We start from the raw sequence: 26,895 nt of genomic DNA on the forward strand, positions 1-26,895 counted from the left end.
CTAACAGGCTATTATTAGTTGCCATTAACATTGACAACACTAATTTAAATGGGAATGTTGGTGTTTCATACAATCTGTTCAACGCTGCCAAAACAACCTGCCAAATGTTTAAACAGTGATTATGACAGAGTTGGTGTGTCTATGAAGGAAAATAAACCTCGAATAAATTCTCAAACTGGGCTACTCAGAATACCTAATGAAGTATATATCCTGTGCCAGGGAACCTCCTGATAGAGCTTTGAATAAATACGAGAAACTTAAGGAACATCTACATAGAATCTGCAGAAGTATATATGCTTCAAATCAATGTAATGCAAAAGAATGTCCTGAAAGCAGGTCTGCCATGGTCCACACACAGCTGTCCTAATGTCACTACAAAAAAAAACTATTCTGCATTGTAGCAGAATACAGGAAAAAGGGAATGCTTATAGAGGGAAAAAAATCCCAAACCCAACCAAACCAAAACTAAACCCCAACAACAAAAAACAATTGACTTCTACAAGATACAGGCAATAATAGCAATTAGTGTTCTCAAACAATTCAACAACTATATTCTCCTCATTAATTTTACTCTAATAGCTGTGTTCACATGCCCTCTGAAAGCCAGAGTTTCTAAATACCTATTTCTATGATAATCAGACACGATCATGGAAACTAGCATTTCATGAACTTCCTGCAACTGATCTTCTGTGCTTGCCCATTTTCACACAACAGAAGTTACTGACTGGCACAAAGTCTACTTCCATGGCAGGAACTGACGAGGACAAACGTGACACTTGTGGTTCTCTGAAAAAGCCTCTGGCACCAATGACTGCATAGAAACAGAAAGATGGGCCACCTATTAGTTCATTTAAGTAGAGATTTACGAATTTCTGTACTCAAAAGAGTGCTTTGTTACCGAGTGTCTACCCAGATGCAAAACACAGTAATCACTGGATCAGGAATCTCGACTACGGATTTACCTGTGAAGTACTAGATAGTACACATGAATACTGCTTGAACCATCATTGTCTTCAAATTTATCCACATTAACTTTCAAGACAGTAATCATTATAATGACTCAACACCACAGGAAGCACTGATACCTGCTCTGTCAACCCTGCCTGGAGACAACTAAAGAGTTCAAATGAGCCTGTGCTCTCAGTTTCTTTCTCTTCCAGCACAGTCTTGACCTCAATATTGCCTCCCAACTGTTAGGTAAAATATGTATTCAAGTACCTAAAGCATGAATCCCTGATTTAAAAAGATATAAAGCTTACAAGGTACCCCATATTAAAGCCTCATGCAAAAGGACTATTCTGTTCTATTGTAGACCATGTAGGAAAAAAGTTTGATTAAAATAACTCTCTGAGACAAACATTTAAGAAGGAATCACTTAATTCTTTGTTGGTGAAGCACAATGATCATGTGCCCCTACCTTAACAACACTTAACCTGTGGTTCCTGCCACGTCCACGTGGGATAATGAAGGTAACAAAAGCATTTCCTTTACTACGTGCAATAATTTCCATTTATATCATGACTTTACTGTAACTTGCATGGCTAGCAAAACATTACAAACACCCAGCTGCACCACTGCATTACAGACTGAAACACATATAACTTGGTTATATGCTTCATCGACTTTCAATACATTGGCTTCCTAGCACCTTAAGATGTAAGTGATCACATGGTATTTCTTAGTATGAAGGATACAAGTATGCATATTCCTTTCTCAGGGAGCATTCACTTTAAACCATTTTCATAGTTAAGGACAACCAATTCCAGGCAGACTGGATTAAATTCCTTCAGTCACTGTCTAAAACCAAATGTCTTAGGGAAAAACAAACCTGAAAAAAAAACCAAACAAAAGACCCCTATGCAACAACACTTCACAGGGGATGGATCCCCCACAGAACATGGCAAAAGCAGGAAGCTAGAAAGCAGTCATCCACTGGCTGTCCTGCAAGTGGGTGGCATCTGAAAATTAACAGATTCTGGGAACACAATGCAATGGGACAGTGCAGAGTGCTTAGCCCGCAAAGGAGTATTTAATTAAAAATGAGCTGTGCCATAAAACTTTTTTTTTTACACTCATTCAGATCATCTAATGTCTTTGAACATATATTGGACATTATCATTAGTATTGAAAACAAGCAGATGAAATTATAATTAAATTACCAGCCTCGTATTTGACAGATTCATAACACGTAAGTATAGAAATGACATTCATGACAGAAGTGACTTTCATCTTATGATTACTAAATTGTATCACTGTCAACACCAGAGTGTCAATCTGCCACTTTCACTGGTTCCCCTATCTCTTATCTGTTTAAAAATATGTATTTAATTACGTTGAGACCTGACATATAGACCTGCTGTAACATGTAGCTATTAAACACAGAAATTAAAATATGCAGTAAGCATGCTGATCTTAAGCATGATAAATTTGTTTACTTACTATACTCTTTCAGGAAACATTTAGAGCACATTTTCATTAATTTTGTTACACACTAAATCACAAGAGAAACAAATAAGTAAAAGCATCCTGAAAGAGAATTTTTTTTTCTTTTAAAAACAAAATAATAACCCAATCCCCCTGCAAAACCTAGCCCCAAAACCCATCTGCCATATACGGAGATATACAGAACTGAGACGATGAAGACCTGTTCACTCTGTCCTGCTGATAAGGGCATGTCTTCAGGTGTAGCCTGAAATTAGAGGTAAAAAGAGCATCTAGGATTCCAGGTTGCCTTTCTGAAGTCACCTGACTGTAGTCTTTATGCCCAGAAGCCAGCACATGCAGGATCAGTTCTACACAAAACATGACATAAATGTAGCACGTACAGATTTATTTTAGAACCTAATTCATAGGCCACTAAGCTCAAATGATAAATGTCCTATGGCATAAAAATAGAGAATGTAGGACAGTAAGCAGTTTCTAGAAGAATGATGTTTTAACAAAAGCATTGTTTCATTTTTCTTGACTTACTTTCCATCTACACTATAATTGCAACACACATACCAAACAACCCTTTCACCTTTCTTATAATACAGAGACCTAAAAAAGGAATGGGGGAAAGAAAGAAAACAAAATAAAGCAAAAAGGAAAATAAAAATTAAGTAGAAGAAAATTTCAAATAGATTACTACTTCTATTCAATACATTAGATGCATTTCTTTATTACCATTCTCCCCATCAGACTTCCTTTCATGGTCAGTGTCAGTGAGGGACAATGCTGAGTTTGCCCGGCTTGACAAACAGGAGCTGTGTTCTGATTTCATCCCCCTCATCCACATCCTCAGGGCATGTTCCGGGGATGCACCACCTTCTGTTTCAGTATCCACATCTGAGCCCGCCTCTAGTGGGTAACTGTGCTCAGCTACACCATGTAACTCTGTTTGATAGCCAGAGCACAGAATATGGGGAGTCTCACAGAATTCCATGTCTGGAAAAAACAAAAGTTCAGAAGAAAGTTTAGAAGCAAAAAGCAGTTTACCTTTGGTTTTCTTTTGGAGAATCAGTTTCGAGAACTAACACGGCTAATACTATTAATAGACTTTCTTTTGTCAACAACTCACTGTGCTATCTAATCTAATACAACTAGAAGTGTGTGACTCAAAAATCTATAATATTGCACTGTAATTGTGCCTTTTTGTCTGATAGAAATATATTATAGCTCAAATATGTGTACACACCCACATGCTGATAGTAGTACATCAATTTACAACTGAAGTGAGTACTCACAAATACAGACACTTTCTTGGTTTTTGCCAGAAAGGCAACAGCAGTAAAATTAATCTCAATAATGCACAGCAAATTTGCAAACAGAGAATTAACAAAGCAACATTTGAAATATTTGAAGACAATGAAAGGAACTTACCATTGACTTGCTCTTTGAGAGTGCTGTCCTTGCATATTCACAGCAGTGGGTTTTGGCTCTCCAGTGCTGGTGACCTACAGGAACTTCCTAGAAGAGCAGTGACTACTAGGACTGTACAAGTGCCATCTGATGACACCAAGCAATCAGAGATTTTAAAGAGTTGTACAGTGCTCCATACTTCAGTTACTCTTATTAAACACCGCAACTGTAGGGCAGTAGAATTCCAGTAACAAACAGAATATGGACAGAACCCATCATGTGAATATGCAGAGGAAACATTCTCGAAGAACTACAGGTGAGTAACACACATCATCAAATTATAACTTCCCTTTGAGGTAGCCTCTGCATATTCTCACTTGTGAGAATCCAATTACAAATGCAACTCCCAGGGAGTAAGACAAGGAGTTCTAATTAAATAAGGATTAGAGAACTACACTCCCTAATTGAACAGCAGACCTGGGATGCCATCTTGAGAGACTAAATACAATATCAAACATGCATACAGTATTCTTCCAATTTCTAGAAAAGAAACACTGGAGACAAGAGTTCATTGATAGAGACTGAGGACAAACACTCTCTTCTACTGTCATCCTAAATAAAGCTTTAATTTGCCAAACTAATCCACTTACCAGTCAGTGAGAGGAACAGTTCTTACTTTAAGCACACTCTCCCAAATAACAAAAAGCCCTGGTATTTTCTTGAAGGTATGAACCAAAAACTACAAAAGAAGTGCTAAGCAGAATATGCTGAGGTGGCTCAATTTTGAGTCATCTATCTCCCTGTATCTTTCCATCAAAACATTCCTTAACGTCTCAGTTGTAGTGACAGCCCACAGAGGCTGGTTTTATGCTCAGGAAATGGCAACCTCTTTTCTAGAGGGCAGAGGAAAAAGGTGGGCAGCAAACAGAAAGAAGTGGCCATGGCCACACTTCCCAGTGCAAGAGTCCTGGAAGGTGACCCTGTCTCCCTGGTGTTGTCACAGCATTGGCTGGCCTCTCCCAGCAGCAGTGGACTTCACTGCTCCTTTTGGAGCCGCAAGATGGATCTGAGGCCTCCACAGTGTTCCATCACCTCTCTGATCTCTTCCCCTTGTCCACAGGACTTGCTCTCAGCCCTACACTTGAGAAGCTGCAACACAGGCCACCTTCACTAGCTCTCTTCTCCAAGACTTGCAAATGCCTCAAGGCTGACTGTGAGTCTAGATGGAGACAGCTAGAGAAAATAGTCAAGATGCCTAGAAGCAGCTACACAGCTTTTGCAGTAGAGGGAATATCTGGCATTTAAACTTTATCTACCACTGTAATGCAGTGTTCTGCATGTTCTCTGGGGCCTGTTTACCACTGGCACTTGGCTGATGGGTAGAACAAAAGAGGAAAAGTAGTTTAAGGCAGTGCTTGTGGACACAAATGTAAGATGAGACTGGATGCTACTGGTTCTCAATCCTATGCAGATGCTTGCAAGAGAGACTGCAAGATCTGTAAGACGGCGAGAAAGCTGTAAGACCTTCTGGGAAAATCTCTCCTTCCCCTATAGCTAAGATAATAAATGGAAAACGCAGTCTGTAGAGAAGTCCTGTGTTTCTGAGATTTTCAAAGCTCACGGGATATAAGAGACACAGAAACAATCTCACAAAGCCAAGATGCAATTAAAACCACTGTTGCTCATAAAATGTCCTATTTTTAAGTATCATTTTCATTATTTATTATATACACAACAAACAAGCTCCACTTGGTTTAACAGACAGCACGGACCAAATCTTTGTATGACATGAAGAGTGCAGCTATTGATGTTGAACACTGAAACACCACAGCTGCATTACATCCCTACTTTTCACTCTCTTTTTGAAAGTACTCGGTGAATAAAACCATCTTTATACAAATATGGCTCCAAATGGTGCACATAAACCAAATGCAAAAAGGACTTGTACATAAACCAGGAATTAAAAAGCCAGCAGCAGTCCCGGATTACTAACGCGGAGCCTAGTATCAAGGAAATACAGACTGAATCATGCAAAACAGCTTATTTTACTCCACCCTGAAAGGACTACACTGTTCATTTAAATTGAGGTTGTGGATGCCACTATTTCACCAAACATTTTTCACTAACAAAGCCATAAGTCAATGCTTTCTGGTGAAACAGCCGATTTAAAGTTCTGCTTAACTGAGCTGAGCTACTATATAAAAGTAACAGGAGCTTCACTCCACATTCTGCACCTCTGCTCTGAAAGGTAAAAGCCAAATCTTGCTGGTATTGCTTGCTCACAGCCAGCAATGAGCAGGCTTGTCACATGCAGGGGTACCATCCATGCTGTCCACTCCATCAAAAATTTATGATGGTTAACACATGCTTTAGCAGAAGACATAAAAAGAGGAATAAATCTGTACTGCCATTTAAAGAAGTACATTATCAAAGAAAATTAAGATTCAGCTGCTAAAACCATATAAAATTCAAGGGAAGTAAATTAGACTCCTACATTTGGACAGTTGCGTTTAAAGAGACTAGCAGGTCTTTAGTGCTTCTCATAAGTGCTAATGAGAAGGTAGTTCCAAAGGAGGGTAGTCTATTGATGTACATCAAGACCAATTTATATTGAAAAACACAATTCTTTCCTCAAGAAATAAGAAAGCCAACAGGATTAATTATCAGCCTTTATACTGGTCTCTATTTTGACTGAGGCTCACACTGCAGAAATAACCTCCAGTGAACCTGTCTTGTAACTTTTTTTAAATTTTGAACTATCTCAAAACCCAGCATTATCCTATTTTTTTTAACTTAGATTTATGTGAAGTACAACAGCAACCCAGGGTTCTTAGAGTAGATCTGTCAACTACATTACACCTTGTGATCTCAAGAAGTATATTCTGAACCTCCCCCTTCAAAACAGATTTCTACCTGTTTTCACCAGCTGAGGAACTTCTCCATAATTACAACTCTCTGAACTTCATGAACCATGTCAGCTGCTGACAGGGCTCCAGGGAGTGAGCATGCAGGCGCTTCTCCACATGGATGTCCACTCCAGGCAGACGTCTGCCCCTAGCAGCCTGCAGCCCACATTCTCCCTGTTTGCAATTGCGTATGCCAAGGGGAAAGTAGATCCCAGTAAATCTCACAAATGCTAATTAGATTACACATGTTTAAGAAGCACAGAATTTACCCTTCAGTCTATATGTTAATTCAAAATGTAGCAGCTAACTTACTCAAGTGTTTTAGCCGATTTTTTCTGGTAGAGCAAAATAAAGACTTTTTAATACTATAACTCATATTCAACTGAAGTGTAATGCAATATATTACCTTAATAGTTTATTTCTTAAGTATACAAGCCTTTGCATTATTTTAACTCCTATGGGATGTATTTTCTGAAAAGCACTTAGAATTCCAAAAGCGGCTGCTTTTAGTCTGCATATCTAACCTTATTACCTATAATACTACATATCTCCGCAAGGAGATAAAGTTCAAGTGGGTTTAACGATAGAGTTAGTCTTACCAAAAAGACATAGTCACAGGAGAAGTGAGGGAACATTAATACAAAATTCAACTTTTCACAGGAATTGTGGACAGAGTTAAAAAGGCTGCAGTTGAAATCATATAGATCACAATAGGACTTTCACCTCTGGAGTCCTATGGAGCCTATTGCAACACAGCTGTTAAACATAAAAGTATTATTTTCCTCACTGATATGTATAAAGAAATGTAAACTATCTAATGACCAAGAAAAGGAAAGAAGTCTGAGTGCGTTAAAAAAATAAATCACTATTTCAATTAACAGATCTTTTTCTTTCTACCTTTAAGCAACTTTACTGAAAAATAAAATAAAATAAAAAAATCTGAAGAGACGAGCAGATAAAGAGAAGTTTGTCCCCACGGGGCAACAGTGCTTTTGCTATTTACGGCACTCATGTTGATATGAAAATCAGGCAGCTGCACGGGCAGCCAGATCTAATGCTGCTTCCAAGTTTGCTCACCAACAGAGCACTACTGAAAACTCAGATACACCCACCAAGTATTTATTTGCTACAGCATCTACTTAGCCACCAGTACAATTAACAACTTACATTTAGGAATTCCAGAAAGGCAAATAATAAACATTAACCTGAATACCATCATGTTTATATTAGTTACCAGCTGGTGTCTGAAGGAGTGGTAATGGGAATGCAAGGGAAGAATATACCAAACATGCAGTTTTGAGGCTAGTGCAGGGACTGGGATTTTCTAGCATTATACTGTGAATCTGTGCATGTTGTTTCACACTCTGAACTTGTGCCAATGGGTTTAATCAGCATGTGCCTTGAATGTGCTTCCAAATGAGAAGAAAGGCAGACCAGCTACTCATGGCATGAGTCTTAGAGAGAGAGGGAGGGAGGTAAGAAGGGAGGAAGAAATGTAAATCAAATGGGGAAAGTGAAGTTCACATTCATTTTTGGAAGCAGTACATATGCACCTTCCTAAATGAGAAATTTTGAGGGCTATTGAGCACTCTGCTAAATTCACTGTGTTCAATGGCCCTTGAAATTTCTCATTTCTCACCTAAGGACCATGGTTTACTGGCGGTACACCGGACTTGAGAATTAAACAGGCAAAGATCTTAAGCTACTTCATAAAGTCATTTGTGCAACACAACCTGCTAGATGACTGAATGTCTGTGTGTGTTCCTATTTCACTTAGTCAAAGTTCTCACTTGTTTCCATGTTGGGAAGATGCTACAACTTTCCTAGGACATTATAATTCAAAGACATTAAGCTTCAATAACCATTCATATGCAAATCATTGAGGAAGAGGCCAAAAATCAATTAATTTGCAAAAGCACATTATACTGACTATTAATTTGCTTCAGAAATTTCATGTTTATCACCAATTAAATTATTACCACAGCCCAAAACAGATTCTCAGTTGCACATATTTTAATTAAAAAAAAATTATATACCTATTACACACAAAAAATATGCACATAAAAGATACTATTTGAGGTTTTATAGTTATCCATTACATGCATCATAATGCACATTTTCAACTTTTCCTTATCGATGTAGTTTTATTTTCTTCCAGTGATCTCCAGTTACCACCACAGATGCTAGCAAAGTTAAAAATGATGGTAATTACAAATAAAGGAGGAATAGAAGAGGAATCGGAGTCTGCTATAACACTAAGGAATTTCATGAAATTTGCAAATTAGGCAGCTATGGGATTAGGCTGCACTTGCAGGAAATTCTTTGACTTGCAAAATTTATGAGAAAAAAATAAACTCTTTATTCCTCAAGTCCTTCCCCAGAGGAACCAGAGGATGAGGTTCCAGCCCATGCCTCACAGGAGATATCTTCTTAGTCCCTTCATCACGCTAATTCTTCAAGCTTAAAGAAAGAGGACAGGAGCAGACTGAACCTATTTTTAAAACTGCTCCAGGAGTTCTCAGTTATTACTTTTTATTTTTATTGTTATTAAAATCAACATGAATAAGGAAATGAGCTTCTCAAATTCTGCATGGAAATCATCCCGATCCTGGGAGGACATAGACAAACTTTTTCCACACAAGTGGAATAATCTTTTTGCAGATTATTGGAAATTTTTCATGTTAGAGATTTTGCTTTTCAAGGGGAACTAGCAAGATGCCAGAGAGAAGGCTTTTGGAGCTACAATGGGGGTGTGGTGGGTCTCAGTTTAATTTAGGAAGCAATGCTGTAATTATTAGACTGACTAGGATTTCAGTCCTTCAGGTTTAAATACATCTTAAGTATTGATGCCTATAGCCTTTCCTATTCCTAAGTGTGGCTTTCCGAGGTGAGCTACTTCCAAGCATAAGACTGTATTAAAGAGAAATTTCTACTGCATGTACTTACATATATATATCTCTTTTAATAAATTTTACAGTTATAAAATCATAGCAAATACGAGGAGTTAGCATTTAACCTAAATTCCTGATAAAGGAAATGTACTTAATGTCAAATAATGACCACATTAACTCTACCCTATTAAAGACAAGAGTAAAAAAAAATTATCTAATTATTGAAGATGAGAAAGAACCTCTGTAACATTTGTGAAGTTCTTCTAATGCTACAGTTGAAATACACTTTGAAAAAGTCTGTCTTACAATACATTCAATTACAATTTAATTCTCCATATGCAAAAAATCTATTGGGAAATAAAGAATTTTCAAGAGAAAATATTTTCTGTTTCCAAAAACTCTATTCTAAGAGCAAATCATTACAATTTTCTTTGAAGAATCTAAAGGTTTCTTAGTACTGAAATAATTTTTCAGTTACAAGATTTGTCATTTGTGTATGTGCTTCATGGAAACAGAAGATGATGGATCCTTTTTTCTTGTAATTAATTTTTCAAAATTAAAGCTAGTCACAGCCTTAGCCTATAGATTTTCTTCAGTTTTTATATATATATATATATATATATATGTATATATAAAAGAAGCAAGACAAAACGTTCACAAAGGAAGCAGAACTATGAATCAAATCATCCACAGCATTTTCTCTTTGGAAGAGTTTAATATGAACAAATATTCTTCCTCAAGATTAACCACAGTGTGAGAAACAACAGAGTACTGATAGCTTTAGCTTAGCACATTTACAATTTTCAACAGGCAAAGTTAAGGTTGTGTGTGCTTTTAACTTGTTTCAAAGCCTCTACAGCACTGAAGAGAAGAAAGATTAACATCATTATTAAACAGAGTGTAAACTGTGTACTAACATTCTTCAAAGTGAAATTTCCTTCACATTATTTCTATATCCCTATAAACTTGAATTAAACTCAGAGATGCTTTTCTGGTAGTAACTCCTGAATGCAGTTACATTTAAAGCAGAATCACTTTCATTCAAACATCAGTCTTAAAGGTTTCATGACAGGTATCACTTTCTAACAGAACTTAAGAAATAATTTTTTTCCAACAGTTTTTATTCTGGGTTAGAAAATATTTTTAAAATATACCTTTTGCATCTAAAAAGAATGAAATTGTTCCCCTTTTAAAATTCCAGTCAAACCACTGACTTTACATACATGAGCATCAAAACCTTTTTACAATAAAAATGCATGAAGCAGGTATCTTTATAAATTCCACTGACGTAGTGTTACAAGCAACACACATAAAACTCCAGAAATCTAAAATCTGGTTTAATTTACAGTTCTGTGAATCCAGTGGGTCAGGTGAAGAAGGTAGCGCTTCGGCTTCAGGTCCCTATGACCCTCACAGAGTAAGCATCTGGCAAGTGCCTATCTTCATGAAGATGGAAAAACTTCTAGAAATACCAACAGGGATTTATCAGAAACATTCCCCTTTACTGATGGGATATTCAATAGACAGAAACTCAGACTGACCACAGAGTAACTCAGCTCCTCACCTTAACTTCCACCAAGAAGTATGAAGCTCTAATGTAATTTTAAGATTGCTTCAGAGAGTATCAAGGATACCGCTACCCATTTTCCTCTGAAGTGGCATGAATGAGGGGCAGACAGCAACTGGAGGCAGGTAGTTGGTCACACTGTGCCAGTTTCAGTGAATGGTCAGTGACTGAGTTATTTCAGATATGAAGTAGCACAAGCGAGGGGAAGGTTTCTGCAAGGCAGCACTGACAAAGTTGGCCCATTCCAACTGACAAATTGTTAAAAATGCTGAAAATGAGGAATAAGTATTGGCAGTGGAGCAGGTGTTACAGAGAGGTCTAAGCACGTAGAGGCAAAGTCCTTTAAAGGAAGTGTAATGTGTAAGGCAGCCACCAGCATCACCTTCTGTGTTTACAGAGTGAACAGGAGAACAGTGCCTTGGGCGCAAGAGCCCGAAGACCAGTTGCTCCTGTCACTGTTCTGCCATCACAGAAGCAAGGAAAAACAGGACAACAGCTTCTTCTAGGGTGTGAGGTCCCATGAGCTGCTCTCAGCATGAGGCTCTTGCCCTCCACTGGAAGCCCTACAGCCTGCAACTTCCACCCGGGCAGCTTTTCAGAGCCTAGGTATAGTCACCTTCAGCGCTAAGCAGGAGGCGTTCTGTTTGACCATTTTGGTTTTATCACAAGGGCTTTCTAAGAAGGTTGTATGTGAATTATATTCACATAAAAATGTGAATTTATGCAACATAAATACATTTATGTTGCATTTTGCCTTTTGCAAGTACTCTGTCATAGTAGCAAGTTGCAGAATTTAGTAAGTAAGGCTTTACTTTCCTCTCAAGCCTCCACAAGCAGAAGGGTTAGGAAAAATATGCAAGCGGGACATTTGGGCAAACAATGTGTAGAGAAGGAGGATGCTGCTTCTTCCATGCTCCATCACCCCCAGGAACATGGTTGGGCCTGGCTGGAAAAAGATGAAAGCAGGAAGAAGAGATCTGATGTAAGCAATAGCCCTTCTCCAACCCATCAAACTGTATTTGAATACGTATTCGTTCTTTTTTTGTTGTGAATCTGCTAGAAATCCAGCATATAGCTAACGGAAATCAAAACGGAAAACACTGCTAGTGAGAGATGAAAGACATCAGCAGCAAGAGTGAATATCTTTGTAAAGAGATACTCTTGGCTTTAAAGGGTGAACTATTTGCTGTGCTTTTTGAGAAGTCAGGAAGCATAATGAACCAGAAGTAGTATCACATATTACTTTGGAAACATAAATGCTTGACCCTTTCTGATAAGGAGGAAATTCTTTCCTGTTAGGGTGGTGAGGCACTGGAATAGGTTGCCCAGGGAGGTTGTGAATGCTCCATCCCTGGCAGTGTTCAAGACCAGGCTGGACGAGGCCTTGGGTGGCATGGTTTAGTGTGAGGTGTCCCTGCCCATGGCATGCGGGTTGGAACTAGATGATCTTAAGGTCCTTTCCAACCCTAACGATTCTATGATTCTTCAGGTAAAAGTTTGACAAACCCCAATCTGCAAGCTTCCAGTGTTACCAAGTCCTGCTGGTCCCAGCAAGCAAACGCAGGCATACTGCCAGCCAACCTGTTCAAACCTTGGAGATCAACACCACAAATGCTATCAATCCTGAAAGTACATCTGACATGCCTCCCAACACCCACAGCTAAGAAGTCTGCCCAATGCTGCCAAAATTTGAAATTTAAATTCATTGTTTTCTTGGTGGGATCTCTAACATTTGCAGAATATTATACCTAATTTTATATTTCTTTTGCTTTCTTTTTATGCATACATACACATTTGTGTGAAATATTAGATATAAACATAGATATACAAATATAGAATTTGTAATATTTGTAAAATAGCTGAAACTGAAGAGGAGTTTTGGCATCACTAGCACACCTCCCTGCTCAAAGAAGGGCCAAGTTAGGTCAGGTTGCCCAGGGCTCTTATTTAAGAGTATCAGAGTCCTTCTCCGGAGCAAAGCCTGTTGACAAGACTGCTATTGTGGATCACAAAGTGCCATAATGCATTTTAGAACCATCTCCTGGGTGAGACTTTCAAGACACAGTGGGTTACACCCCAACAACAAAACTGGAAATCCAACTTTGCTTCTATGATTTTGAAAATCCAACACACAAATTGTTTTTCACTGTTAAAATATTCAAATTCCCTATAAATTCCCAAATTGCTCTTTAGCATGTAATCACCTTTTCCACTAAAGAAAAAGAAAAATTAATTGAGACTGCAAGATGCTCCCTATTAGAGCTCAGGAGGGCTCAACAGTTTGACTTTGCCCTATTTAGGATTAGAGGTGCACATATTTCCACTTTTTTTTTTCCCCTTTTTTTCCCAGCTTTTGAAAAAGTTTACACATGAAGGAGATGACCTTACATGATCTTAAATTAACATCTAGTATGGAAGCAGCACATTCATTTAGATTGAACTGCTAAATAACATTTAGACCAACAAATACACCTGTTGGATTAACAGTGGAACAAGGAAGAGAGAGAAAGAATGTGTACGTGCACAAGCTCTTCCATTCACATCCAATTACATCTAGCTGCCAATCTGACATCAATGAGAACATATGAAAGACAACTTGGCACATCTGTTCCATTTGATTAGCCAACTGGGGATACAGCTTGTCAGTCAAATTGCCCCTCTTCCCCCAAAAAAACTCTTGAGGGGTTTGTCATCAAATGTTCCATCTTATTAGGCAAAGCAAGATTAAACTGCCTTCAAAAAACTCTGACCACTTCTGCTCCCTTCTTTCTTCAAGTGTTCAGTTTAGCAAAGGGATTTCAATAACAGCAGTTCAAACTTAAAGGTCAGCTCTACTGCAGTTTAATATTAAAACAATTTAATGGAAATAATTGGTTTTGTGTATCTTATTTTTGATACATGCAATCACAGTCACTGATTTTCAACTGTTTAAATGATTTCCTTCCAAGACCTATATTCAATTTTCTAATATCTTCAGATATTATATATTCTACATTATATTTCTATGAATAATGATATAAAGATTATTACATTCTATTTCAGCAACTACAAAATGAGGTCATGGTTTTATATCATCAAGACGTGTCAAAGTAACTCAGCTGAAAGCAGTGGAGTCATTTCAGGTGACATGCCCAGAAAACACGCTGTGGTAACTATCAGTATCACGCAGCACCATTACTATTAAAGTCAAATAGCCAGTTCTTAAAATATATTTTACCCTAAAATGTACATTATTGTTACCAAGGAAAGATGAAAATTGGAGATATTTGTATCAGCATAATAAAGTTCCTAAGCATATAATATGGTGTCTACAAAATTTTCCATCTTAAGATTTGACGTAGAACTCCAAGAGCGAAGTACCACCATTTTTCCTGTGCTGCACCAAATGGAACTAAGTATGAGAAGAATTGTGAAGGACACCAAATCAAAACCTCTGTACATTTTCATGAAGTTCAAACAAGTGCTGTGAGCACCAAATGTTATCCAAATTTTGGGAACACAGCCACGACACAAAGAAATAACTCAAATATTTTTATGTGGGTAGGAACACTTTTTTTGCTGCTCTAGACCTCTTTGATTTCCTTGCCCTTTCTTAAAGTGAGTTCTAATTGGTTTAAAATACAAAATGGCTTATTTAGGTATATCATACTCATTTTAGCAGCTATTCTAGTCATTGACTGAAAACTCCAGCCTGTGATTTAACTACATAGCATTTTTATCCTTCACAAAGACAAGCAATATATAATTGATACCTGGGAAATAACAAGTCATGACTGGTAAGCATTACAATGTGATTGCTTGCCTTTGAAAATTAGCAGGCAGGCACCTGCTCTTTCTAACGCAAATCACAAGTAATGTTGACTATCCACAACTAAAACCAAATCTCCTTCATCATCAAATGAATGGATGTATTTCTGCTGCTAATGTGTATAAAGATGGTTGGAGACTGAATACCTAACCAGAGCTAAAAGTTGTCAAGAGCTTTGTTAGACAAATCCTGAAGAAGGAAATCGTAAACAGAGATGATTTGTTTGGAACTTAACAAAATGAAAAACAGAGGAGAAATTATCCACAGTATTAGCATTCCCCGTAAAAATTGCTTCTAAATTTTTCCAGCATCTGCCCTTGAGACATATTATTTGTGGAATACAAGATATATGAATAGATTGTGGAATAGAAGACTGGCAGCTCCTTCCTAGCTAACATACCTTGTATTCTGCAGCAATGGGAAACAGAAAGCCTGTGAGCTTACCATAACTCTTGGTTCTGAGAAGCTGCTTGATCAATGATGCTTGGGAAAGTCAAACTTACGAGCCTCCACAGCAGATGAGCATACTCTAAATCAAACCAAAAGGGCACTAACAGATTAGCTTAGAGTGGCTCTGTAAACTCATCCATGCCCTGAAGGAAAGCTTGCCATAGGCAGATAAGCAAAACTCACATTCTGTATTGCTGGAAATACTTTATGCCTCCTTATTAAAATATTCACACAGTTGGAGGTGAACTAATTGAGGTGGTGGAGACAGTAACACAGAAGGCACTTAAAATGCAATTAAGCCATGATCAGAAAAGGGACATGTATGAGAGAAAGCACTCAAAACAGAGATTCCAGGGAAATACCAGATTCAAGCAAAAATGTGTATTAAACTGTGTTCAAAGACATTTTTATATGTATACTACTAAGGGTCTCTGTACAGACACCAATTCAAACATTAATGCCACAGCTAACCAGGAAAAAAAGAAGAAATAGGCCTTTGTTTTAGATAACCTTCATGTGCTTCAACACACACCATAGGGACAGGGGCTTTGACAGGAAAATCAGGGCCCTATCCTGCACCTGGATCTGGACTGGAGTCACTCCAAATTATGCTGGGGCCATAAGAACAAGAGTGCTAAAGGAATATTAAGTGCCTCACTCATTTTTTATTTTTTTTTTTTTATTCTATAAAAACACACTTTAGCTCTGCTGTTAGATGTTCTGGAAGGACTGTAGCAGCAACTATTTCATATACTGAAAAGCACAGGTCATATGTATACTCACGTAACTATATGTAACTACATGGAACTTCACAATCCTGATTCAACACATAGAACAAATCCCATTTGTGACAAAATCTGCAGTCTAGAGAGACTAGATAGTGTACAGAATTTAGTGCCTATTATCCTCCTGTCAGTGTTAGCTACTTTACATAGGAAAAAAAAGAAATATATATATATATATATATAAAAAAGTACAAGGTAATAGCAGTTAGGTGAGGAATTGTTTTTAGATTGAAGGAAATGATTAAACATTCTTTTATACAAAGGTTTCCTCCAGCAGACAGCTTTATGTTTTGAACAAACCTTATAGCTCTTTTCCACTTTTTTGTCCTCTTAAATTCCATGCAAACCTGCTGAGTTCAGAGTCTTCACAAGAAACAGTTCCCCCACAGAGTACAAGACACATGTGGATTTTCCTTTTTTCACATTATCCACCATTTGGTACTGTCTCATTTCCCTACCAGCTGCTTCACCATTTCCTGAGCTGCACCATCTCGTACTGTGTCCAATATTAGACACAGCAGTGACAGAGCAAATGGGAAATAAACAGCACAGCTGATCAGGAGAACTGGCAAAGGATGCACACAGCACATCCAGAAACGGTTATGAGTAAAAAACCCTCCACATTTGTTTGCAGGTGCTTAAATCACGTCTCTTCAAAAACATAGCAAGATCCTTTCTGACTCGACTCTAATCAGACTGAACTCTTATAAACCAGTCTGATTGCTATTTCAGTAAGCACACAAAGACCTGAGCACTGAATTAGGAGCAAACGTTTTTTAATGATAGACGGCCCAGTGGAGGAGGAAGGAGAGAAGCAAGGGCTTGGACTCAGTGAGTATGAATGTGAGGATGACTCAAAACCAAGAAGGATGAGCAGTGAGCTCCCATGAAGCACTGAAGAAAGTGAACACAGAACAAAGAACCACTTTCACCAGGCTAATAAAAAGTATTCATTTGAATCGTCCTGTCCACAACGCATGCATTCAGAAGAGTATGTACATCTCTCATCATAGTCTCCTTCCTACATCTTCCTGGTTTATTTCAATTCAGAATGAGGAATGTATAAAGAGCCAGGAAAGAATGAATGGACAACAGGAGAGAAACAAAACACCGAATGACAAACAGCTTGTTCATGCACTGCTACTGGAAAACTTAAAGAGATACTGGCCAGCAAATTTCACAAGTCAGCATTTTTCTGTTTAATATGGTTGTCTTTTGATTAGACTAGTTGGCTGAAATAACACCAGGCAGGCTTTCAAGCACATTTTGAGGCTAGTTTTTGCAAAATAATAATACAAATACTGTAAAATTGTGTTGAATGTTGCAGAAGACACCAAGTCAGTAAATACCTCACTTTTAAAGAATCTGCTGCTGAACTTTAACCAAACACTGACTGATCTCTTACTGCTGTTATTGCATCTATTTTTATTCAGTACTTATAGTCATTTTAATAATATCTACGCAAAATAAAGAAAACCTTTATGTTCCTTTTTCCTCTTTTAGGACTTATTAACCATTAAAATATATTTTATGCATATAATTCTTCTATAATTCTAAAAAGATCATAAAATTAAACTGAAATATAGGTACTTACTAGCAACATTATTCCACTCAATTGACAGTCTAGATAAATCCATTACCACAGCCAATTTAAAGACTGAGATTTCTTTTAGTAACTCCCTTACTTTCTTTTAGTAACAACCCTTGAGGAAAACTTGAAAATACTGAAATATAATGTCTGAACACTCGATCATAGAAGATATTTCAACTGGAGCACCAAATTACAGCAAATCATCACCTTGTTTATGTCCACTGTGCTGGTTCCTCACATTCAGGTGTGGGATTTAAGGCAGCACATACAGGAGTGGCAGGTGCCACTCTTCTTTATATATATTATATAAAGGAAGAGTTTTGTAATCCTTGTGATGGCTATTTGACCCAAATCTGATACCACAGATTATGGAGCATTACTAAAGCATGAGGAACCATAACCTTCATGCTGCCAATAATCATCACATGGGTGGATTCAAGGCTGAATAATACTCCACTGGAGAGTGGGAATAATGTTAGGGAGAAGTTGGCCAAAGCAGTCACAGCTCACTTTGTGCTGAGGTCTTGTGCAGCTGTATGACACACAGATGGGTGCCAGGAATTCATGAACTGAAGAAACAGCCTGCAGTAGGCAGACCCATCCGCTCTGTTAGTTTCTAAATACAAAGCTAAAAATTACCTAAATAGCTTTTACATCCCTGAGGGCACCCTCAGCCCTACTCCAATAAATATGTTACTGCTGGTACTTCTGCAAGAAGTAAATAGCACTGAGGTATCTAAGGCCACCCCTTCCTTTCCTCTGCAACTCCAAAATCTTTTCCTGTCAGAGAACGTCTTGTTTAGTGTAAGAAAAAATTTCAGAGGCAATCATTTCAAAAGCCGCTGCCTGCCTCTGCTAATTTCTCTGGCGAGTTTAACTTGAGATTTTTTATTGTTTTGGTGTTTTTTGTTTTTTTTTTTTAATGGATGTTATCAGACTGGAAAAATTCTCCAAAACTGAAAGAAAAAGTTTACAAGCCAGAAGTCATCAACTGTTTTTCCAAAAAAGCAATGCAGAAACCAGACTGGACTATTTGGAAGGACTTTTCCTGTCATGTCCAAAAATGAATTTAACAGCTTCAGGGGGTAACAGAGACTTGAAAACACAGAGAGGAATCCTACAGGACAGTAAAGGGAAAAGGAAACACTACCTCTGTTTTCTAGCTCCAGAACAGCATGGAGCATGTATGGCAACCCTTAGCTGCAAACCAGTGGGATATAAGTGAGTAAAAGTAATGAAACCTATCTTAAGGGGAAGGCAGGGTAAAGGTACACACAGTTCATCACCATCTGGATGACTGCTCTGAAGTCATATGGAAGGCAGGTGTGATCCAGCCTGCTGACCGGAGCTACCACTGATCTCCTGTCCTGGTGCCATCCCTGGGAAGCAAGCCAAACATCAAAGTAGTAAAAGTGGGGGAGAAGCCAAACAGATACTTTAAGAACACACATCAGTGAGATCTTCAGAAGTAAAATACAGCAGCTAAGACATAAAGATGGACAAATAATTCAGTACACAGGTGTGTTTTTTCAGTTGTCTGAAAAAAGTTTTATGTTCTAAGCATAGACTAAAAGCAAACTATTAGCATCCTTCTCCCAGAACACCTAAACTCTACAGATCAATAGCTAACAATTAATTGTCAACATTAAGTAATCACTACTACAGTATCAGCTTAAATTCACATCACACCTATAAACGTAATTCTCAGAGATACCAGGAAGAACTGTATCCCTAGAATCAACAGTTCGATTAATCCTCTGAGAATCTGTGTGTGAACCAAACCAACCAAATAAATGCTACAAATATTTCCTTTCCAAAGCCACCAATTATACACTTCTGACAAAATACTACTCAAGGTTATATACTGACACATGCTTCAATACATAATCTGTAATGTACTACTGAAGACAGATTATTTTCTGATTTACAGTAGTATGACTAGTTAAGTCAAAGGACTGACTGCATATAGAATCAGTATTAAAATTAGACCTGATTAGTATTTAAAACAGACCTGTGTTTTTCATGTTTTTTCCATAAGCAGAAATATAAGATTAATTTTGTCCTGTATCTTCACAGAAAGATTCTCAAGCAAGGGGACAAAGATACACTTTCTGTGATGGCAGTCACAACAGGAATGCTGGCCATGCAGATAGGTACCATATGGTCATCATTATTTTTACAATGGGTAACTTGCAAGATGGTCATCCAAGATATGCTCACATAAATGAAGATTTATCCAGTAAGAACACCCAAATGATTTCCTTTTTTCATTTCTCAACTGAAATACAAGGATTTTTCCATACCATGCTCTTATATTCACAAATTCTGTATTTCCTTTCAGAAAGTCAAATGAATGTTGTAATCCATCCCCAAAAATGGAATGAGGGAAAAAAAAACCACAGCAAGAGGAAATTACTGGCACATTTTCCAAGCAGCACAGGGGAATACCTCTGGGGGCAACTACAAGACAGCATTTCAAATATTTATCTACTTAAACTCTTAATAACTGACTCTGATTGTAAAGACAAACCCCAAACTGGTCCAAAGTCACAAGCATGTGCAAACACTTTGGATTTCTGCACTTTCTTTAATATTCTGCATCTCCACTGAAATCTCAGAAAACAATTCTGGCCCATTTTTCTGGACTAAACAGGGTAGGTACAAGACTTGCATCTTAAATCAATGCAGGCAGAACTTGTACTATGTCAATACTACATGCATACCCTTCTGTATTTATACAAATATTTGTAGTAATGAATATGAAAACTCTCACATAAACAACAAAAGGAAAACATCATTGAGATATTGTGAAATTAATTCCTCACCGAACAGAATAACTAATTTTACGTAGGGCAATAGACAATCCCTTGATTTCTACTATTAAAATAAAAATTATGTAATTAATTTCTTTAATTACTAGGAAGGAACTGAGGTTGTTTAGTCTGGAGACGAGAAGGCTCAGGGGGACCTTATCACTCTCCCTGAAGTGTTCACAAACCATGTAGATGTGGCTCTTAGTGACATGGTTTATTGGTAGTCCTGGGGTAATGGTTGGAATTGATGACCTTAAAGGTCTTTTCCAACCTAGCTGATTCTGTAATTCCACGGAAGCAAATCATGCAAGCCTCTTCCATGATGGTACAAGTACAAAACTGTGCAGTTAACCAGTGAAAGCACAAGTGAGTTTCCATTTTGAAGACTTGGAAAAAAAAAAGACTAATAATTTCAATGAATTAAGAAATTAGACTACCCATAAATGATCACTATGTTAGCTGCATTTCTAGTTCTGTAACTTTAATATATAACAAAATCTACTTCTAGGATACATTTTAATACATTATACTGTTAAGAAAATCCTATGTGAACAATCTTTGCTCTGTATTTAAAACAAAGAGGAACGAACTCAAGGTTTTATGTACTTCTAATGCCAACCATTTTCATTCTATTAAAATACTTAGAAGCAAGGGAGGCTTTAGAATTTCTGGCAAATATTTTGCAGCTTATATTGTTATCCATAGGAGCTGTACAGTTGTACCAGAAAGCCCAACCCATCAATACTGGTGAACTGTTAGAAAGCTTAAATAAAACCTTCTCATAAATCACATAATTTAAGCACATTGGGCCATTTATTCTCTCACTTTGGTCACTTTCAGACCAAGGTGTCTTCACTTGTTTGAAAGGAAGTAATCTTAAATTATGTATGAATTAGCAAGAAAGAGTGTGGCAAATTCAGCACATAAAGAATTCTCCGTTCAGTGGGAGAACTAAAATTCAAATAAATTAAAAAAAAAACAAAACACAACAGATAAAACTAGATTAACCTCGGTTAGCTTAAATAAAATAATCTTTATTACCAGAAATTTTGCAGAATCGTTCTTGAATCTGCAATGATTTTTTTTCCCAGTTTTTAAGATTACACTCATTTTTTCCCTTCTGTGGTAACTTCCTAATAGCAAACACTACATATTTTTGTAAGCATGAGGATCGATTACATTCTCCTATTCTAATAGGCCACTTCTATTGCCTGCTTGATCAAAGGGCAGCAGGGGCACATTCACATAATCACATTACCCAGGCTTTGTGATGTTTAGAAATGTCATCTACATAAAGGGGAATATGAGCATCTCTAGGTTTTTAAAGCTGATTCATTCTTCATTATTATTTGTTTTTTATGATGTTAATTCCAGGAAAAATGCCTTACTAGTCAAGTGATACAAACAATGGCTGAATAATGAAATACAGCACCTCCCCTTTAGCTTTTTTGCAAGGAAAGCTCTACATAGTTCACACTACACTTCTGTACTAAGGAAGTGCTAACAGCAGGGAGATCCAGATTCTTCTTCACTCCCAGGTATGCAGGAAGGCTGGTTTTAGCACTTCAGTCTCAAAAACAGCCTTGTCCCACTTCCAGGGACCATGGGCACCATAACCTGATGCTGCTTCTCTTCAACTAATAACAGCTTCCTTTACAGCTCTCTACCATCTGCAAAGCATGGTAACATGACTGGATTTTTCTTGGAAGTTCAAAACTGATGTGTGAAGCTAATAAGCGCACTGATGAAGTCCATGGCAACACTGAATCTACCTTTTCAGATACTACCATGTTCAGTTACCAGAAAAAAAGCCTAGTACTTGTGTAACAGACTGTTTCTGAGCACAATATTAAAGACAATCCAGTCACCAAGGTTCTTTCTTACAGATCAACTTGCGTAGCAGTTACGAATTCCAGTACATTAATACTAAATAAAGTGTAGTTAATCTTTCAAGAATTTTACAAAACTTAACATTTATGTCTCATTAATCACTGTGCTAATATTATAACTTGAATTCCCTAGCTTTATAATCGCTTGCTGATTTTCACAGCAACTGTTTATATTTTGATATGTGACTTCTGTAGGTCCTCAGACTATTTTTCCTGTGGTAACAGCTGGAAGCAACTATATCAACTTCATTCAGTATTCATTTTTTTCTTGTGTAACTGGTGCTTGGGAGGGTGGTGGTGGTGAAAGAATTGGTCCGCTGGTGTTAAACATTACCTTATTCCTTCCATGCTTTTTTTTCCATCTGAGCGAAAGGTACTTCAGTCACTTGCAAAGCATTCCTAATGACTGACAGTCAGCAGGAAACCGATTTCTGAGCAGCTTCCACTAAAACTGAAACTCTGAAAGGAGAACCTTGGATTTAAAACCACATTCACAATTTATTTCCTATGAATACCTACAGAACTAAGTTCAGAAGGATTTGAGAGTCCTGGTTTCAGATGGGATAGAGTTAATTTTCTTCCTAGTACCTGGTGCAGTGCTGTGTTTTGGCTTTAAACTGAGAACAATGCTGATAACACACTGATGTTTTAGTTGTTGCTCAGTAGTGCTTATCCCAATCTAGAACTTCTCAGTCCTTCATGCTCTGCCAGGGAGGAGGGGCACAAGAAGCCAGGAGGAAGCAGAGATGGGACACCTGACCCAAACCGTACCACAGCATGTCATGCCTGTGGAGAAGGACTTGGGGGTGCTGGTTGATGACAAAAATGAACATGAGCCCTCTTCAGTATGCACTTGCAGCTCATAAAGCCAACCATATCCTGGGCTGCATCAAAAGGAGCATGACCAGCAGGTCGAAGGAGGTGATCCTGCCCCTTTACTCGGCTCTTGTGAAACCTCACCTGGAGTATTGTGTGCAGTTCTGGTGTCCTCAACATAAAAAGGACATGGAACTGTTGGAACAAGTCCAGAGGAGGCCACGAGGATGATCAGGGGACTGGAGCACCTTCCGTATGAAGACAGGCTGAGAAAGTTGGGGCTGTTCAGCCTGGAGAAGAGAAGGCTGCATGGAGACCTCATAGCAGCCTTCCAGTATCTGAAGGGGGCCTATAGGGATGCTGGGGAGGGACTCTTCATTAGGAACTGTAGTGATAGGACAAGGGGTAATAGGTTAAAACTTAAACAGGTGAAGTTTAGGTTGAATATAAGAAGGAAATTCTTTCCTGTTAGAGTGGTGAGGCACTGGAATGGGTTGCCCAGGGAGGTTGCAAATGCTCCATCCCTGGCAGTGTTCAAGACCAGGTTGGACGAGGCCTTGGGTGATATGGTTTAGTGTGAGGTGTCCCTGCCCATGGCAGGGGGGTTGGAACTAGATGATCTTAAGGTCCTTTCCAACCCTAACGATTCTATGATTCTATGATTCTAAAATGGGGGTAGTTACCCAGAAGGGACCAACCACTGTTTGGGTCTGGCTGGGTACTTGTATGTGGATGGTTAGAAATTCTATTGCGCCTCACTGCTGTCTCTTGTTTATTTTCCTTTCTGCTTTTAGTTTCATATTCTCTTCCCTTGTTATTTCCCTTATCATTGTTATCATCATAATCATCATTATTATAGTATTATACTGTACTTTAGTTACTAAAATGCTTTTATCTCAACCTGCGGGGTTTACACTCTTTTGATTCTCCTCCCCATCCTGCCTGGGGAGGGGGGAAGAGGAGGTGAGCAAGCAACTGCGGGAACTGAATTACCAGCTGGGGTTAAACCATGACAGTCTCATTCTAAAAAGAAATACTAATTCAAGCTCTAAATGTGTTAGGATACACCCACCCTGCTGCTTATCCAGATATGCAGCAATGTCATCAACTCACTGAGCTACTTCCTGACAGTTCTTTACTTTGAGAGGTACAAAATCTTCTGACAGATAACATAATTGAGAAACCCTGGGAAGAAATGTTATTTTGTTTCAGCATCTGCTCTATAAATGAAGATAAGCAAACCAGATTTCTAGGTCCAGAAAATATGACAGCTCTTCTTTGTTTCAAAAAGAGTGACATAAAAGACACAGTAAGAGTACGTATGTTCACACAGCTCTCAAGACAAGTGCAGAGCCGTTCACTGGTTCCCATGCTCCGTGACTCTGTCTTAATGTTTGTTCATACCTTATTTTTAACTTGTGACAGATCTTCTTAGGCACTTTTAAGTTTGTAGGAAAAGGCTCTACTAATATAGCAAGAACATTGTATGTATAGGCTTTGACAAACAGAATTCCAAAACATATTAACTCAAAGTTTCAGCCTCTGCTGCAGATACCTCACCAGTATTTGGCACAGGTTACTCTAAGGATTGCTGTATCTCCAGTTCTGTTACACTGGCTGGGTTACTCTCTCCTTCTGATTTTTAATTTTATGATTTCTGGTATTTTACACCATGGGAAAATGGTGATTCAGAGAGGAGAACAGAAATTGGGATTGTCGTTTGTATCTGTACACTGACAAGTGGATTGTTAAACTTGAGTACATTTGGAGAATGCTTTTTTCATTCCTTAAATGAGATTTCTTAGCAGGGCACTGCAAATTCACTGTGATCCTTCTTTATTTTATTTCTCAGTAGGTTTTTTTCTTTTTTTCCTCACTTTTCCCCTCTCTTGGATATTCATATTTCAAATCAAAAGAATTACTTATGAGAATGAAACTGGTTTTGATCCTGGAAGCATTTTTTCACTGAGATGATGGCAGATATTCTAAGATTGGAAGCGGCATTACAGGAACAGTGACAGCAGGTTACAAGTTTTAGTAGGAGAGTTGTGATCTAGGAAGGGAGCACCCACTTCAGCCTTGTCGAAAAAGATTCTCTCTGCACATTCAGTATTCTCATGTATTTTGATTTGATGAAGGGAAGAAAAAGTATTCCCTCTGTGAGATTTTAAATGAAGCCACAAACATACAGCTTCCTCACCCCAGTTATTCCAAGGACAGAAACTTCCAATTACTTGTCAAATCAAGAAAGAATATCTGGAGGGGGTCGGAATCTTAAGTGCAGCTTTTCCTTTCCTTAGAGTCTGCAGATCCTCCCCACATAGAGGAGAAGGCTGCAGTCCAGGAAGCCACAGGGAACTGCTCATTTCACCGTTTTTCTCTGAGAGATGGTAACATCACCATGATTAGAACACAACCAGCCAAACAAAGCACACCAGGAATCCCTATTTCTCCAAAAGAATACAGGAGGAGACAATGCACTAAGCTTTAGGAGTATAGAGTCTTTTACTCTGCCTCATATGTAAATTTTTTTTGGACAACAGGAAGCTCATAAACACTCAGACCAGATGGTGTAACATACAGCAGCAGGAGATGGAGCTTATTAGCTATCGTTTCCTTCTGCTAGTATACAACTCCAAAAGCTGAAGGACCTTTAAACCACCCTCTACTGAAAACTGAGTCCCTTTCATGAGCCACTAAGAGGGATATATTTCATGTCCTCACACAGACAGAACTTATTCATTACACATCACATCCCTGCTCCAAAGTGTGCAGGTACAAAACATACTTAAATTAAGTTCTCAGCAGATTTTCTAAAATTAGCAAAATAATGTTGTAGACAACATTAAAAGTCCAGAATTTCTATGCCTGACACTGGAAAACGAGAGAAAAAAATTTCTAATAATACAAAATGCATCAACAGTCCCTATCTTTCTCTACCAGAATTCAGGAATGCTTCACTGCACTGTGCTCCAATCATCTTCCACAACTAGATACACAGCTCTTACCAAATTATGTAGCTGAAATGTTAAAAAAGAATCCCATCCTTCATTAACCCATAAATCTCATCGTAATGAAAACACTGGGAACAAGAGCAGTAACCACCCAGCTGTAAAGTTCAAACCCACCACATCTCTAAAAGCCTGCAGAGCACTAGGCCTTTCAGGGAGACTTATTTTTACCTTTTTTCTTGTCCTTTTCTACACTAGTGATCTACCCTCCAGCTGCTAAAATAAAAAACTGCATTTCACCATGTCCTGTTTACATATCAATACATAGCCATTATAATATTCTTTATTTTGATAGTCTTTAACACATGAATACTACCGGCAAAGACTCCAAAATAAGCAACTATCAGGCAGAGCTATGATATTGAACTGTTTTAACCTATTCTATCAGTGCTAAGTCAGTGATTGATGGTACTTGAGCTCCATTTTCTCAACATCAACAAGAATCTGGAGACACCCCCGATAAAATTTCTCCCTTCATTAAGTACTCTGTGGAAGTTTAAAAGCACAAAGTCATAAATTCACCCTGTT

The 26,895-nt window shown here is 38.0% G+C and overlaps 1 protein-coding gene across 8 annotated transcripts in view; it reads right to left on the reverse strand.

The window, feature by feature from the left end:
- TENM1 (teneurin transmembrane protein 1) overlaps nucleotides 1–26,895 on the reverse strand; it is a 579,830-nt gene that overhangs the window by 210,536 nt on the left and 342,399 nt on the right. For 7 of the 8 annotated variants that reach the window (XM_057425125.1, XM_057425126.1, XM_057425128.1 and 4 more), the window contains one exon: nucleotides 3,166–3,426. The exons of the other annotated variant lie outside the window; for it this stretch is intronic. In XM_057425125.1, coding sequence (XP_057281108.1) covers nucleotides 3,166–3,426 — 261 coding nt within the window. The remainder of the gene's footprint in view (nucleotides 1–3,165; nucleotides 3,427–26,895) is intronic. 8 annotated transcript variants of the gene reach the window in all.

The sequence above is a fragment of the Pezoporus wallicus genome, unplaced genomic scaffold (genome assembly GCF_028554395.1).
Source record: "Pezoporus wallicus isolate ANWC-B61680 ecotype Strahan unplaced genomic scaffold, APGP_CSIRO_Pwel_v1 scaffold_6445, whole genome shotgun sequence".
NCBI lineage: Eukaryota > Metazoa > Chordata > Aves > Psittaciformes > Psittacidae > Pezoporus > Pezoporus wallicus.